Source organism: Cotesia typhae, unplaced genomic scaffold (genome assembly GCF_013202065.1).
Source record: "Cotesia typhae breed Kobodo isofemale line unplaced genomic scaffold, CoteBio_Ctyphae scaffold_45, whole genome shotgun sequence".
NCBI lineage: Eukaryota > Metazoa > Arthropoda > Insecta > Hymenoptera > Braconidae > Cotesia > Cotesia typhae.
This window is the reverse complement of record NW_027423777.1, coordinates 2,823,892-2,841,573: the sequence shown is the minus strand read 5'-3', so window position 1 is coordinate 2,841,573 and position 17,682 is coordinate 2,823,892. Positions and strand designations below refer to the sequence as shown.

At 33.3% G+C, this 17,682-nt stretch overlaps 2 protein-coding genes and 1 long non-coding RNA gene across 3 annotated transcripts in view; all 3 read left to right on the top strand.

Moving 5' to 3' along the window:
• Window positions 1–32: 32 nt before the first annotated feature.
• On the top strand, window positions 33–2,218 carry LOC141536768 (uncharacterized). Its single transcript, XR_012480797.1, has 3 exons — window positions 33–75; window positions 1,189–1,371; window positions 2,200–2,218. It is a non-coding gene; the product is annotated as an uncharacterized LOC141536768 (long non-coding RNA).
• Window positions 2,219–2,883: 665 nt separating this feature from the next.
• LOC141536861 (116 kDa U5 small nuclear ribonucleoprotein component) lies at window positions 2,884–6,970 on the top strand. The gene is made up of 4 exons (XM_074257637.1): window positions 2,884–3,041; window positions 3,168–3,414; window positions 3,731–5,640; window positions 6,109–6,970. Exons 2-4 carry the CDS (start codon window positions 3,172–3,174, stop codon window positions 6,893–6,895), a joined length of 2,940 nt encoding a protein of 979 aa, XP_074113738.1. The 5' UTR covers window positions 2,884–3,041; window positions 3,168–3,171; the 3' UTR covers window positions 6,896–6,970.
• Window positions 6,971–13,012: 6,042 nt separating this feature from the next.
• The window catches only part of Ds (dachsous cadherin-related 1), a 143,267-nt gene continuing 138,597 nt past the window's right edge, over window positions 13,013–17,682 (top strand). The window contains exon 1 of the mRNA XM_074257442.1: window positions 13,013–15,679. Coding sequence (XP_074113543.1) covers window positions 13,907–15,679 — 1,773 coding nt within the window. The 5' untranslated portion in view covers window positions 13,013–13,906. The remainder of the gene's footprint in view (window positions 15,680–17,682) is intronic.

The following is a 17,682-nucleotide window of genomic DNA, read 5'->3' as shown; positions in this document are numbered from 1 at the left end:
TTTCACCTGAAGACGGCGCAAAAGTAACACCTGCGCCATCTTGTGAATGACATTGCAGATTACGTTTAATGACAGGTATGCGCTCTTGGCTTTTTATTATACTGAAGTTAGCAGTCAGCTGTTTATTTTTTAAATTTTTTTAATAAATTAAATACAATAAAAAAATAATTCTAAAAATTTTCATTGGTAATTTTTAATAATTTTTATAACCCTGAAGTTGACGGACATTAAAAATTTTTATGACTTTAAGGTTAGCTGTCACTGGATAATTTTTTTTAACAAAAAAATTTGTTCTAAAAAATTGGATTTTTAATTTTTTAAAATTTCTAAATGTCAATTTTTTTTTTGCCATAATTGTTACAAAAATTATCAACTATCAGCTAAGTTAATTTTCATAAATTTTTTTAGAATTTTATAGCAATAAAATTATTTAATTAAAAAATTTTTAGAAACATTTTTTTATTGTAATTAATTTGTTAAAAAAATATGACATTAAAGTTTTTTATCTTCTTTAACAAAAAAATTTGTTCTAAAAAATTATTAAAAAAAAATTGCATTTTTAATTTATTAAAATTGCTCTTTCTCTAAATTTCTGAAAAAAAAAAAAAATAATAATATTAAGCTAATGTAAGTAGATAATTAGTTTTACAAATATTTACTTTTAATTATTTGTTATTGATTGTCATTTGTTACTTTTGTTGCAAGTACTCAGTGATTGTCATGACAGATTAAGTACATAAAGTTTAAGTACCTAATGGCTCTGGGGTTAGCATAATGCCAGTGACCCTATTCAATAGACAATAGGGTCTTTGTCTCTAATTTATGACCGGGATGTTTGGGATTAGAATGCGCCGTAATTTTCGGAACAATGAAATGTGCGGAGTTGTCATTAGGATTAAATAGAATTATTTTTATAACTATGTTTTATTTTAAAAATTTATGGTCTTCAAATGGATTATAAAAATATGAAATGTTAAAAAATAGCTAGACGTGCATGCGCCGAAAAATTTGAAAAGTTTAATGTTAGTTAGGCGTAATATTATAGTTATTAATTTTATTTTTATTTAATTTAGTTATTTATTTTTATTTTTATTTAATTTTAATTAAAATAAGTAATTTTTATTCTTTATTTAAGGAATTATTGATTAAAAGAATTTTTTTTTAACAATTTTTAAATTATGCTCTTAGACTTGTGCGCACGCGCCAAAGTTACGCATGCGCAAAAGTCGCGCATGCGCAGATGCGTCAAAGTAAAACGACGCCAACAGGAGACTTGAAAGCAGGAAGACGGTGAGATGCCCATTCTGCCGACAAACGGTGATGTATCTGCGGCCATGTCGCGTCGCATACGTTCTAGAACGTTGCTTGAAGGTTTGTATGATATTTATTTATTTATTTAATGATGATTTTTTTATTATTTCACGGGTTTTTGTAATAAAAGGGATTTTTGAAAAATTTTTAACGGATAAATGATGAATAAAATAAATTATCAAAATGGCGGCAAGGATTTTATTGTTGTATGTATTGCCAAACAATGACAAGCGATTTGTATTTAATGTGATGATTCTCAAAATATTAGCCTTCGAATAAGTATTTAATTTTTTCTTTACTGAGCGAAAACAGCAAACTGAATAAATAAAATAAAATTTTTTTTTCAATAAAATAATTTAATAAGATTAACAATATCCGCCATTTTGATTTTATTGTAAAGTTTAGAAAAAAAGTTCATAACTTTGATTTTTTTTATATAAATATTTTATTTGCTTAAATATAGAGTACGAACTTTGCCGAAACATAATTTTCTTTTGAAATAATTAATAAAAATTAAAAAATTATTAAAATTTATATTTTATAAATTAGAAAAATTTTTAAAACTCATTTTTTTTGTAAATTTAATTTATTGCATTATTTAATTAAATTTTTTAGTTTTTTATTAACATTTTTTTTTATAAAAATATTTTTAGATTTTTTTTTTGAATTCTTAATAATTAATAGATAAATTCGTTAACAAATAAAAATTTTTTTTAAAATTAAATAGCTAATCGTTAAATAAAATTTTCTTATTATTACATTACATTTTTTAATTTTTAATTTTTTTTCATTTATAATTTTTAATTTTATTTCATTTTTTATTTTTTTTCATTTTTAATTTTTTAAATAATTAAATTATTGTTACTAAAAATTAATTGATGGTCGCAGATACATAAGTGAGTCTTTCTTTAAACATGGTCGGTTGTGATATGTCAGTAATAAGTGATGTTTTCAGTTAAAAAAAAAAAATAAATAAAATAAAATTATAATTGTAAAGTATTTTTAATTGTGAAGTGTTTAAGTATAAGTAGTGAGTGTCTTTGGTGATCAAGTTGAATCCTTTGCTGTTGAATCCTGAGGGCATCATGTTTGTTGCTGTCTCCTGTCAAGGTATTTACTAAATTCAGCACTTAAAAAAATTTTATCCATACTTAAAATTTATATTTCATATTAATTCTTTTAATTTTTTTTAGGTAAGATCAAAAATTTCTTTCTGATATTGCTGCTCACATCAATTTTTATATTTTGAAATATATTTCAGGTATTTAATTTTTATTATTTTTTTTATCTATAAAATAATGAATCTGTAGAAAAAAAATTTCTGATAATTTTTGGTGAATTTTTTTATATTGAAATTATCAGATATTTGTTGTAAATAATTACAACAATGTTTGTTAACAAATTTTGTAGTTTTACAAAATTCCGTAATTACAAGCGCCATTTGGCGCCAAAATTAAAAAAAAGAACCCAAAAATATTTAAAAAATAGAAATAACATTTAGCGCCACTTTGTTGTCGGAAGTACTAAATTCTACTTTACCATTTGCGCAACTGCAAACAAGTGTAGAGTGTAGTACAATACTCGTTACACGCCCGAGTGCTAGCATAATAGATGCAACGCAACGTTTATAAACATTTACAGTGAAAAAGTGTAATTAAAAAATAAATAACAAATTATTTTTATAAAAACTGTCACATTATATTTTTAATTAAATATCAAGACTAAAATCCGTAAGTACTTTTAATGTAAATACAAATATTAATTTTGAGGTTACACCGGCATTTAAAATTTTAAAGCTAGCTTGGTAAATAATTGTATAATTGCAATTAAAATTAATTAAAGAAAAAAAATTATAGAAAAATGGACGCTGATTTATATGACGAATTTGGAAACTACATCGGTCCAGATCTAGCCTCTGAGAGTGAAGAAGAAAATGAGTACGAGCACGCCGGAGATGAACCCGAGGACAAGGATCGCTCTGATGAAGAAATGGATGAGGATAAAGATGAACCTAGAGATGCTATGGACCAACAATCCTTACAAGTTGTTTTACATGAGGATAAACGGTACTATCCTAGTGCTATGGAAGTTTACGGCCCGGATGTAAGTTTATATTTTTTATTTTATGATATTTAAATCAGCTGACGGATGATAATTTTTAGAATTTTTTTTTACAAATTAAATTTTTAAGAATTTGTAAAAATTATGGATAAAATTTTTTTTTTTATAATTATTTATTTGCTGAAAATAATTCTAAAATTTGACATTTTTTATTTTTTAACGCAATTGAATTACTATAAAAAAAAAATATTGTAAAATAATTTCATTAAGTTTTAAAAATTTTTAAAAACAAAATTTGATTTAAAATTTTCTTGATAATTTTTTTATAAAAATTATAATTTCACAATAAAAATTCCAGGTAGAAACTTTAGTCCAAGAAGAAGACGCGCAGCCACTAGACAAACCTCTAATAGCGCCAACGCGTCGTGCAAAATTCCAAATAAAACAACAAGAGCTCCCGGACACAACCTACAACATCGAGTTCTTAGCCGACATGATGGATACCCCAGCCTTAATCCGTAACATAGTCCTCCTGGGTCACCTCCACCACGGAAAAACTACCCTAGTAGACTGCCTGGTCCGTCAAACTCACCCCTACATGCATAACGTCACCGACGAGAAACCTCTCCGCTACACAGACACACTCTTCACCGAGCAGCAGCGCGGAGTATCAACAAAAGCGACTCCAGTGACTCTGCTCCTCCAAGACGTAAAGTCTAAGTCCTACCTGATGAACATCTTCGACACTCCAGGCCACGTGAATTTTTCCGACGAAGCGACCGCAGCAATCCGACTCTCTGACGGCGCAGTCCTGGTGGTCGACGCGGCAGAAGGAGTAATGCTAAACACCGAGCGTCTTTTGAAGCACGCCATCCAAGAGAAGCTCGCTCTCACCGTCTGCATCAACAAAATCGACCGGCTGGTCCTGGAGCTCAAGCTTCCTCCCTTAGACGCCTACTACAAACTTCGTCATATAATCGAAGAAGTAAACAGCCTGATAGCTCTGTACTCCGACTCAGAGAACCCTAGCTTCGTGTCCCCAGCTCTCGGGAACGTTTGCTTCGCCAGTTCCGAGTACAACGTCTGCTTCACTTTAAAATCCTTCGCTGCTTTGTACCAGCGGACCCACGAGTCTTTGAACGTCGAAGAATTCGCCAAGCGGCTCTGGGGTGATGTGTACTTCAATTCCAAGACCCGGAAGTTTACCAAAAAGCCGCCACACAACACAGCTCAGCGGAGTTTCATAGAATTTATTTTAGAACCGCTGTACAAAATTTTTGCCCAGGTTGTTGGAGACGTCGACTCAACTCTTCCTGATGTTCTTGATGAACTGGGTATCAGACTGACTTCTGAAGAAATGAAGATGAACATCAGGCCGCTTTTAAGGCTGGTCTGCACCAGGTTCCTCGGAGACTTGTCAGGAATTGTTGACATGTGTGTTACACACGTGCCAAGTCCTCAAGATCACGCAGCTACCAAGATCCAGCATATTTACACTGGACCAATTGACTCTCCGCTGGCGCAAGATATGGTAAATTGCAATCCAGATGGACGGTTGATGATTCACAGCACCAAAATGTATCCCACTGAAGACTGCACGCTCTTTCATGTTCTGGGACGAGTTATGTCTGGGACTCTGGAAGCTGGACAGAAGGTGAGAGTGCTGGGAGAAGCTTATTCCAGGGCTGACGAGGAAGACTCGAGAGTTTTGAGCATTGGAAGGCTGTGGATAAGCGAGGCGCGGTATCAGATTGAATTAAATCGCGTACCCGCGGGTAATTGGGTTTTAATAGAGGGTATTGACAGGTCGATTGTTAAAACAAGCACGATAACCGATCTCATTAATTCTGATGATCTTCATATATTCAGACCGCTCAAGTTTAATACTCAGAGTGTGATTAAGATTGCGGTCGAGCCGGTTAATCCCTCGGAATTGCCCAAGATGCTCGATGGACTCAGGAAGGTTAATAAAAGTTACCCGCTTCTCGGGACCAGGGTAGAGGAAAGTGGTGAACATGTTGTTTTAGGGACTGGCGAGCTCTATTTGGATTGCGCTATGCATGACTTGAGGAGGATGTACTCGGAAATAGATATTAAAGTCGCTGATCCGGTTGTTTCGTTTGCGGAAACTGTCGTTGAGACTAGCTCACTTAAATGCTTCGCTGAGACCCCGAATAAGAGGAACAAGTTGACTATGATTGCCGAGCCGCTCGAGAGGGGCTTGGCGGAGGATATCGAGGCGGAGCATGTGAAAATTACTTGGAATAAGTGAGTACTTTTTTGTTTGTTTTGGGCTTGAAATGGTAATTAAAAAAATTACAGGATAGGGAAAATTTTTTATTAAAGATTTTTTGATTAATTGAGTTATTTAGAGTTCAGGTGGTTGATTTTTTAAAAATTGAAAAATTTTTTTAATTAAATTTATAAAGATAATTTTTTTAGAATTTTTAGATTGAAAAAAATTTTAACTTTTAATATTTAAAAAATAATTATCCAGTATTTAAAAAAAGTCTTAAAAAATTTTTACCAACTTTAATAGAAAAAAAAATTTTTATTTTTATTTTTACAAAATAGGCTGATAAAAAAAATTTTTCAATTTTTGATATTCTGAACTTTTAAAAATCTTAAAAAATTTTTCCTGATTTTTGCCGAGGATTTAAAAAAAATATTTTTATAATAATAAATTTTTCCCTCTATAATTAAATTTCAAATTTTAATTAACATAATAAATTACAGGAAACGGCTGGGAGAATTTTTTCAAACAAAATACGACTGGGACTTGCTGGCAGCTCGTTCAATCTGGGCGTTTGGGCCAGACGCCACTGGCCCTAATATATTGGTAGACGACACGCTGCCATCCGAAGTCGACAAAACGCTGCTCAGTAGCGCGAGAGACGCGATTGTCCAGGGCTTCCAGTGGGGAACTCGCGAAGGACCATTGTGCGAGGAACCGATTAGAAACGTGAAGTTCAAAATCCTGGACGCGGTTATCGCGCAAGAGCCATTGCACCGAGGAGGTGGTCAAATAATTCCAACCGCTCGAAGAGTCGCCTATTCCGCCTTTTTGATGGCGACTCCTCGTTTGATGGAGCCTTACTTGTTCGTCGAGGTTCAAGCTCCAGCTGATTGTGTCTCTGCTGTCTACACAGTGCTAGCTAAGCGCCGAGGTCACGTAACTCAGGACGCGCCCGTTCCTGGAAGCCCTTTGTACACCATCAAGGCATTTATTCCTGCTATTGACAGCTTTGGGTTCGAAACTGACTTGAGAACTCACACTCAAGGCCAAGCTTTTTGTCTGTCAGTTTTCCATCACTGGCAAATTGTACCCGGAGATCCGCTGGACAAGAGCATCACCATCAGACCTCTCGAGCCCCAACCAGCTACTCATCTTGCTCGAGAATTTATGCTCAAGACCAGAAGACGCAAAGGATTGTCTGAAGATGTTTCTATTAATAAATTCTTCGATGATCCTATGTTGCTCGAGTTGGCCAGACAGACTGAATTTTTGAATTATCCATTATAAGTTTTTTATTTTGGTACTTTGTTAGATTAAGTCTTTTATTTTTAATAAATTTATTAATAAATAAATATTTGTAAATTATGTAATACTTTTTTGTATAATTTTACTTTTTAATCCTAGAAAATGGAGGATGTAATTTTTTTAATTTAATTACGAAAAAAAATTTAGTAATTGGAAAAATAAAATTTAATTTTTTTATGATACTAGATTATACTGAGTATAATCCAGATTATACTGAGTATAATTCGTTGACAAAGAATTTGAGATGTAAAATAAAACATTGCAAAGAGTATTGTGAGAATTTAAGCGTTTCTGAGATTTAAGATGTGACTAGGAAACCGAGATTTAAAGTAACGAAACGAAACATAATTGCCGTGGCATATAATATAAAATAACATAAGAATAAGATAACAGACGGAAAGACATTGGTGTATATCAGGTGTAGTAGAGAATGATGAGGACCAGCCGCATAATGATAGGGTTCCTCGTGCCAAGGTCTCGCTAACGAACCCGGTCCATGGTCCCTGCTCTCTTCTCTCTGTGGTAGAGAGATGAGATCCGTAGCACTAAAGCTAAAGCTAAAGCTAAAGACACACAAGAGTGTAGCTGTAGCTATATAGGAAGAACACGACACTGTATTATTTAAGCCATTCCAAGAGTCTGCAGGCATCATCAGAAATCATTGTCGAATCCATATAATCAGCAGACGATTACGTGCAACCGTGATTTTAAAAGCACTCTAATAACAACAAGAACCACCAGCTCTCAACTGTGGTAGTGCGTATCAAACTCAATAAAAAATTAGTTTGATGAGCTCATCGAATTATAGAAATTTTATTACTTTTATTTTTAAAGTTTTTTTTATTTTATCCTTGCTTACTTTTGTTTATTATTTTACTCAATCAATTGATAACTCCAGGGCATACATAAATTAGGCTCGCTCTTTAAACAGAGATTAGGTCAGTAGACAATGAACATCACGCGCAGAAGGAAATATAGTCAGCCTAATTTTTGATAAAATCAAAATGATAATGTGTGTAATAAAATTTATTATTATTTTTTATGATAATGAACACCTGGTGCACAATAAAAAATTTTGCGTCAATGCGTCAAAAAATTTTGTGTTAAAAATTTTTATGTTAAATATTTAATACAATAAATGTTAAATCTACACATAAAAGTGTTATATATTTAACACAAGAATTTTTTGACGCAGTGACGCAAAATTTTTTATTGTGTGTGATTATACATTTTAAAATTTTAAATTATGGCTAAATGATTAGAGATACGGGAAAAATGACAGAGTCCTTTTTTGTAGACAATTTACTTCTCTAGAGAAAAGGTTTCTTAAGATTTTTTAAAATTTTCGATATTTATTCCATAATTTCGATTTCAAACTTTAGATATGAAAAAAAATTATTGAGAGCTTTTTTTATAGAGAATTTTATTTTATAAAAAAAATTTCTTATCAATTTTTTCTAACTCCAATTTTTAGGGCTGAATTTTGAATTAAAATTCTATAAAGCGCTCAGCGAAGCGGGCGCGTAACAGCTCGTAATTAAATAAATTTAAAATTAAAAGTTGAATTTCCTACAAAAAAGTTTTCTTATCATTTTTTCGAATCGAAAATATTCCTTTAAAATAATTTTAACACTTGTTACAATCAAAAACGTTTAAAATTAAATTTAAAATTATTGCAATTAAAAAAAATGAAAATAAAAATTAAAAAATTACTTATTAAAATATTTTTTACTTATTAAATTTCAAACTTTTTTAATTTTATTTACTTCAATTTAATACCAAATATTATTTTTTTACTTTTTTATTTAAAATTGTAATTAATTCTATCAATATTTAGAATAAAAAAAAAAATACTCTATCAATTTAATTCTCTTCCTCTTTGGAAAATCAATTGAACAATGTCGGTAAAATATATGTACAAATGTTGTGATAATTACAACACAACTTCTGTATATTACAAATTACAACATAATATTACACGCGATTTATAATTTAAAACGATCAAAGCGGCATTACTTTTTCTTCATAGACCTACAGCATGATTATGATGATGATGATGATCATGATCATGATCATGATCATCCGGTCCATCAAAACCTCAACTGAAGCATCCACCAGAACGGCGGTAGACTAGACCAGACCGCATTTACTTCCTTTATGACCGTTAAAAGCCTTACTCGGTTGTTCATAGTCCTAGGCAAACAATAAGATCGATGATGCACCGTATACCAACGACTCATTGTCCGTCTAAGAACTAAGAAGTAGGCGGCAAATGTATGCTGTGTTATATTATGTGTGCCTCAACTTTTCTTCAACATCTTTTCATTTACCTACACTAGAACCCACACCGCTCCTCCTTTCGGATAAATTAGAGGCCCGAGACCCAGGTACCGGTTCTCACCCCATATGTTCTTGTATATATATACCAATGGGAAACTCGGTAAATAATATTAATCGAGCTTACTAGTTTGGACACTTGAATGTATTTTTAAAAGTACCAGCACTGTAAGCTGGAGAAGAATGCCTGGAGAAGCGGGGGGAACGATCTCTGATCTCTCCAGTCAAATTGAGTGTAATGTAGAATTGAGGAACCGTTTACAAATAATCCAAGGTAGCATTCAAGGAACTTTTTTTTTTTTAAGTTATTTATTGCAAGATATTTATCTTGAGAACAAAAGAAATTGAGATAGTTTATAATATTATAAAAGTTCCTTCCAAGCAACAGGACGGAAATTTTTTACGGCTCCAGATTTTTTAAAGTTCCGAATGTTAAGAATTGAATTTTTTATATTTTTTATCGGCAGTCTATTTTGTAAAAATAAAAGTCGGAAAATATTTTTTAAAACTTACTTCAGGTGTCGGATAAAAATTTTAAAATTAACAATTTAGTAGTAATTATTATTTTGTCAAACTTTTGTTTATTTATTTATATTGTTTAGTGTGTTAAATTTTTAGAAACAATTTAAAGTTCGTTGATATAAATATTGACAAGTGAAGAGAAAATATTTTAAGTACTTTGAAAGTTTTTAAAATCTTGAGCGAGCCATAAAACAATTTTTTATCGAGCTGATTTTTGTCGAGGGTCTTTAAAACATTATAAACTAAAATAGTCTTAAAGCCAGCTCGAAGAAAAAAAATAGTCGATTATTTTAATATATACTCTGGTAAAATTTCTCTGGAAGCGAGAGTCGAAGGCTATCTAGCGGCGAAACCAAAAATTAACTTAAAAAAAATCTTATTTGACATGAAACTTTGAACATTTCTTATCTAAATAGTAAATTATAGAATTTTATATAAAAATTTAGAGGTGAAATTTATAAGGAATATTTTTTTTTAAATAAATTATCAACTAATTTAATAATTTAAATAACAAAAAATTTTTTTCAAGCTAATTGTCGATGAAAACTCTCAAAACAAAAAAGTATTAATGTATACTCTGATAAGATATTTCTGGAAGCGAGAATCATAGGCCACCTAGCGGCGAAATCTTGAACTAACTCGATAAAAATTTTCTTAGAGAAAATTCCTAACATTTATCATTTAAATAGTAAATTGTAGAGTTTTTAAGAAGTATTTTTCGATATATTATCAATCATTTTAAGACTTTAAATGTCAAAAAAATTTTTTACTTGGAGAATATTTTTATGAAAAATAAATGGAATAAATTGATAAAATTTTTCTAAACTTCGTAAATTGTTTTATTGTTACATTAGGTATTATGTGGTGAAGACTCATGATTGATAATAAAAAAGGATAATTGTATTTTATTATTCCGGGAATTATCAGCGTCAGCGTTGATGGCAATTTTCGGTAGGCGCGTAAATTACAGGAACCCGAAAATATAAAATGATGACCAGGATGATGATGATAATAATGACCAAACCAGAAAAGAATAAAGAATGAAGGAAGAGGATAGAAGTGAAGAAGAGGTTGATGTTGATGTTGATACTTTGGTTAATCTCATTTTTAGTTGCTCTTCCCTGGCGCTGGTCATTAAATAACGGCCCGAAATTATTTCTGGTAAATTCAAAAAGAGAGACCGAGCTAGACCACCTACACATCCCGAAACTCCATTTGTGTTTAGCATTGTAGACTTTTCTGCGAAAGCCATCGGACAGCGAATTGGCTCTCGCGGTTTTTCCTCTCATTGTGCTCACTTTTACGCATACCCGGCTTAATTCTTATTCCTTTCCCTTCCAGCCGAGAATCGAGGGTCTCAAGTCTTGGCTCTTGGGCTGAGATTGCTGTTATTGTTATTATTATTGTTGTTATTATTATTCTTTGTTTTATTCCATTGGTGAAGTGGTATCCCTTCGTAGAACAGGGTTAAATGTGTACATGACGATCATTTCTTTAACCGACATTAAAGCCCAAGTCAGCTTGTTCTCTGTATAGTTAGACAATAGAATAGATCGTACGATAAATCTTCACGTCTTTGTTCTTATTATTTTTTTTTATTTTTATCCTGTACCTTTTATTCCGTTGTATCACTCAACGAAGTAAGGAAGTGCCAACTAATGATACCATACTATTTTTTAAGTTTGTTACTTTTGTGACAATTTTTTGGGTTTTAATAATTAAACATCGCGTTTTTTATCCACTGATAGAAGGATTTGTTAAAATTTGAGAAGCTTAATTTTTAATCAATGATTTTTTAATATTTTAAATTGAGCAAAATTTAATTTGTCAATCGGAAGATATTTAAAATTTTATGTAAACAATCATAGAAATTTTCAATTTTTTTTGGGTTATTTGTAAAAAAAATTAACTTGAATCAAGAGAATAATTTTTGAACCAAGAAAATAATTTTGAAAAGTTTCATTGTCTTGAATCAAGATAAAAAAATTTTTAATTAAACTAAGAAAAATTTCTCAATTTAAGAATTTTTTTACTCAAATCAAGAAAATTAATTTTTTTTTAATTATTTACTTGATTCAGATAAATTTTTTTTCTGTGTATGCTTTTGTAAAGAAAATTAGGTAATTATGAAAAAGTAGGGCTCGACCTATTTTTGAGTTTAAAAAATCGAAAAATTAATTTTTTTTTTCAAATTGTTCTTCTTCATGACGGATTTATGATTTAGTTTAAAAAGTACAAAAAAGAAATATTTTGATGTTTTTTTTAAATTTGAAAGTTCAAAATTTACGATTTTAGGTGTTTTTCAATGAAATGGTGACGATGAAATTTTTTCCAGTTATTGAAATATTTTTTTCCTTAAAGAGCGATAAATATAAAGTAAATTAGAAAATTTGAAAATTTTTGAACTTTTAAATCAAAAAAAAATTCCTTAGCTAAGTAAATTTTTTTTGCACATAAAAAGAGCACGGGGTTACCTAAAATGTGTCAAAATCCATTCGCTTAGACAATTACAAAAATTTCAATCCAAAATCGCCAATTTTTCCACACTATCTTTTCATGAATCAATTCAATCTTTATTTCGGATAAGATAGACCACCAACTTGTTGAACTTGTGACAAAATTCCAACCCAAGTGTCCCAAACTAACGTCGAATAAAATTGGTGATTCTATTTGAGCGTATCGATCCCAGCTCTAGGGTTTGTCCCAACTTCGGCAAGCCAATTCTTCATGAAACGCGATATTATCCGAGTAATCTGAGGCCCCAAGGCTAACTGGGGTGTCGCCAAAGTCAATCATGCGTCTAATTGTCTTACAAATTCCGGGATAGGGTTTAGCAACAAAAGTTGGAACATGACTCTATAAAAATTTCCCCGGGTAGTAAATAAAAGTATTGTCATCGTGTTGTCTCCATAACGTGGGCCTGGATCAGGTGAAAGAGCGAGAGAGAAGATGCAGAGTCTCAATTCAATCGAGGTAAAAGGAAAGGTTTTGTATAGGTGCGCTACACCAGTACAAGTACTAGCTTAAGCTTTACTTTGGTATAGTTTAAAACTCAAGCGTGGACTGCAGCCGCAGCAGCAGCAGCAGCAGCAGCAGCAGCAGCGAGCGTACCATAAAACAGGCCCTGTACCCCCACTAAAAGATGGCCGCTGTTTGCCAAGTAGTGGGGAGTGGTGGGGAATAGGGGCCCGATTGGGTCTGCAGGTGCCGCCATGTCAGTGCATGCCTAATCTCCAGCCGCGTAGTACTCACGATAGGCTTTGCCGCGACTATACCATCGATTACATCCCAAATATTTTGTTTATTTATCGGGCTGTGCGATTATTTAACGCTTATCCGAACTGTTATTCCAAAAAGGTACCTATCAAGTTAAGACTACCACAGTTGTTGGATTGGAGCAGGCTTTTTTTACATAAACAAAGAAATTTGTGTTAGTGACCTCTGCGTTAAGTGAGTCTGTAAATTGTTAAGTTATTGCAAATTACTTTTGAAGAAAGTGATATTACAGCTGAATCAAAATCGGGATTTGTTGATAATTTTTGGGAATTTAGGCCCATGTGTGTCTGCTATTAAACGACAGAAAGCTGTCCTTTGGACAGAAAGAGGAAAAGAGATAGAGCCAGTGAATAAAGGAGAACACACGACACACACGTTCTTCGAGGTTCGTTCGTCTTATTCTTCTTACCTTGTGTGCATACGGTACCTTGAATATCATCTCATACCTAAGATATACCTCCAAGGTTATAATCCAACAAGTTTTGCAATTTTAAGTTTAAATTTTCCCGCCCTCGAGCTATTTTAACTATCATTCGCCTATTGGTTAATCGCCGGTTGTAGTTAGCAAGGAAATGGTACCATTGGACTCCAATCAATCGTCAATTAGTGGATCTTTGTGTTGTGATTAGTGATCAATGTGAGTGTTTATTAATTAAATAATAAATAAGTTTTGTGTTAAATATATATCAAAGTGAAAAAATGGTGAAAATATAAACGAGAAAAATATAAATTGTGATAATCATCTGACAATAGCTAAAAAGTTTACAAAAGTAAGAGTACCTCCACGTGTTAATAAGCATTCGGAAGTAAACATATCAGTAATGAAACATCAAAGATAATAAAAGTAGAAGAGGAGAGATGGAGGAGGGGACGATGATAATGGTAGACGGTGGAGGTGGATTTCGAGGTGCAGTCAGGTTACAATCATCACGAATGATCCAGCTACTGCTTCTCAGCATCCTGATCACGTTATTAACCCCAGGCGGTGTAAATACCGAGCAAGTACGACACCTTGAAGTATCTGAGAATGCCCCACCAGGTAGTAGAGTTGGTTTCATCGACCTTGAAGGCCCGCCGTATCTCATTGTTCCGGTAGCAGGTTCCCCGGTTATCAATGATTTGACCGTTGATCCAGCAACCGGGGAAATAAAGACCAAGCTACCGCTGGACCGGGAAACTAATCCGTCGTACAGCTTTGTAGCGTTGCCTCAGCGAGGAAACATCCGCGTTGTGATTAAAGTTCTCGATGAAAATGACAACGCACCGACCTTTCCCGTAGATCATGTAGACATTGAGTTTCCCGAAAACTCGCCGCGGGACGCAAAGCGGGCCCTGCCCCCCGCTAAGGACCCAGATTTAGGGCAGTACTCGACTCAGAGGTACGAAATCGTCAGCGGGAACTTTGGAGATGTCTTCAGGCTGTCCCAACACCGAGGAAGGGACGGAGTTTTGTACTTGGACCTGCAAAATTCCGGAAATTTGGACCGTGAAGCCAGATCTTCCTACCAATTGATTATCGAAGCGTTGGATGGAGGCTCGCCGCCGCTGAGGTCCAGGTTGAAGGTCAACGTTATTGTCCAGGATGTCAATGACAACCCGCCGATCTTCAACCAGACCAGGTACTCTGCCAGTGTTCCTGAAAATGCGACCGTAGGAACTCCTGTTTTGCAAGTTAACGCCATTGATTTGGACATTGGAAGCAATGGGATGATCGAGTACTCGATTAATCGCAGGCAGAGCGACCGGGAGGAGATGTTCAGGATTGACAACTCTTCTGGGATGGTCTTCGTTAACAAGGCTCTGGACTTTGAGTCGAAAGAACGGCATGAGTTGGTGATAGTGGCCCGAGATTTGGGCGCTCAGCCGCTAGAAGCAAGCGCCTTTTTGTCGGTTTACGTGACTGATGTTAATGACAATCAGCCAACGATAACGGTGATATTCCTCTCGGACGACGCGACACCCAAAATAAGTGAAAGTGCCCAACCAGGAGAATTTGTGGCTCGGATTTCGGTAAGTGATCCAGATTCGAGGACTGAGTATTCCGATGCCGAAGTGTCTCTGGTCGGCGGAGAGAACCACTTTGGTTTAACGACACGTGACAAAATTAGATACCTGGTGGTGGTCGAACGCCCGCTGGACCGCGAAGAACAGCCGATATATGACTTGGCCGTGGAGGCTACTGATGCTGGAACGCCTCCGCTTAGAGCTGTCAGGACTTTCAGGCTCCTGGTGACGGATGTTAATGACAACGCGCCTGCTTTTGAGCAGGAACTCTATGAAGCCCATTTGTTGGAAGCTTCCGAACCCGGGACCGCTGTTATCAAAGTTAAGGCTACGGATGTCGATGAAGGTGTTAATTCGGTTATCAAGTATTCGTTGAAGAACAGCACCTGGTTCTCTATTGATAAGGACACTGGGCTGATTAGTACAGTGACACATGTGGATTGTGAAACCGATCCGGCTCCTAATCTCGTTGTTGTTGCTACCGACTCCGGTAGACCTTCTTTGACCGGGACTGCTATTGTCAGGGTTACTGTTCATGATCTTAATGACAATGAGCCCATTTTTGAAAAACCGCTTTACAATACCAGTGTACCTGAGGATTTGCCTGTTGGACACTGCTTTATTAAGGTGAGTTTGATGAGTTTGTTTACTGAGGACCAGATAAGCAAGGAATTTACGAGATAAATTAAGATTTTTATGTTTGAAAGGATTTTAGAAAATAACAAAGGATTTATTTATATAATTCAACAAACATTGTTTCTTAATTTTGGAGAAACTATTTGCTAAGTTTTAAGCCTACTATCGAGTTTTGTTATCTTTAAGGTAGACATTTTAAAGTATTTTATGTTAAGGCTATCTTTTAAAAGTGATCATAAAAAAATATGAAGGAATTTTTTTATCAAAGGTTTGAAATTTTGGAGAGAATTAAATCTTGAATTTTTTTAGAGAAATCGTTGGCTTCTTGAGATTAAACATTAGAAACACTTGAAAATAATCTAGTAAATTTTTTTACTTTGAGAAAAAAATAACTAACGGAAAATTGAGTATGAAAAGTGATTTTGTGATAAGAAATTTTTTTTAGAGATTTTTTTAATTTATTTTTTATAGTTTAGTCGAAAATTTAATTTTGAGTTTAGAAAATAATGTTTTAAAATTTTGGAAACTCATTAATGTTAAATTTTAAATATCTTGTCAATTATTATATTTAAAAAAAAACTTTAATTATTTAAAAATTAAGTCTCGTAATTTTTTGAAATTTTTGATAGTTTAGCCAAAAATTAAATTCTAAATCAGAAAATTGAATTTAACCCCAAAGCATGTAATTGATAGAACTTTAGCTTCTAAAAATCTAGTCTTTTCTTTTTGTAAAAATTTTTTTGAAAGCTATTTTGTGCCTCTATGAGAAGAAACGTTCTCGAGAACTCGTTTGAAAGTTGATGGAGAAACGAAGGAAGGCGAACGAAGGGGTGGAGTTTTTAGTTTTGAGCCGGGAACGGGCCGTCGAATCGACTCGCAAACCGCGACCTAAAATCGTCGGAGTAAGAGAGATGAGAGATAAAAAAAATGTTAAATATATAAAGGCAAATGGACGGATGAAAAATCTGTAATTATAATAATTACAGCCGCGTGGACAACAATTATAAATCAGCATTGTACTATCCTGAATGGTGAGTTGCCGAAGAACGTTACTCAATAAAATATCGTGGCAACCGGGCCATTAACGATCAGTAAACTCATATTATATTATATATATTAATATGTGTGAATGTGGATGGATATATATACAAACACATAAATGTATTAATGTGTTGAGGATGTTGCATCAGTGAGGTCCTGGATGAAATGTAGATTGAAAAATGTTGTAATTTACAAAACTAATTTCCGTCTGGAGTTCGGGTTGACAAAATCTAAACCGTGATAAAAAAAATTATTCTGCATCACTGGTTCTACATTTATAAATATTTTATCTCCCTCTTTCACACGTTTGCTGATTGCGATTCGTGGATACGCCGATACGCAGGTTATGAATGACAGCCGTTCTGTCACAACCGCAACCACATCAGCAGATCAGTGAGCAAGTCCACTTTTTACATTTTTTATTTTTAAACTTTTTAAATTATTTTTATTCATCTCCTTTCATCCTCAATTCCTATTTTTTTTTCTTTATTCAGGGGTATGGAAGCCTCTAAACTCGAATCTCTTCCTTTATCCCTCTAGGACCGGACACTTTTTTGCCTCGCAAATACCAACTACCGAAGAAAGGATTCATTCTATCGCCAGATTTACTCAGCTAGCTGTCTAATTGCTGTTCTATTAGAAAACTTGCGAGAAAACATTCTATAAAGAACTTATCACTTGTATTTTAAGTTTCTTTTCGCAAAAGCGAATTATTTTTATTGCCTAACCATGATTGGCGGATAGGCATCATCTGCAATAGGGCATTCAAATGTTTTATACAATAAATTTTCTTAAAGTTTCCCCACTGACATTAATTTTGATTTTTATGATCTTTTGTCGGTATTTACGAAAAAATCACAAGATATCTTTTTTTTTAGGAAATTTAATTTCCTAAGGTCCTTATCAATTTTTCCGTGCCTCGAATCATTTAGTCAGAATTTTAATTTTAAATT

What these genes read in the sequence shown, in the direction of transcription:
- LOC141536861 (XM_074257637.1), top strand. Translation starts at nt 3,172, where the DNA reads ATGGACGCTGATTTATATGACGAATTTGGAAACTACATCGGTCCAGAT. An exon ending in TGGAAGTTTACGGCCCGGAT is followed by an intron (nt 3,415 to 3,730) that starts GTAAGTTTATAT and finishes TAAAAATTCCAG; the next exon opens with GTAGAAACTTTAGTCCAAGA. An exon ending in GTGAAAATTACTTGGAATAA is followed by an intron (nt 5,641 to 6,108) that starts GTGAGTACTTTT and finishes AATAAATTACAG; the next exon opens with GAAACGGCTGGGAGAATTTT.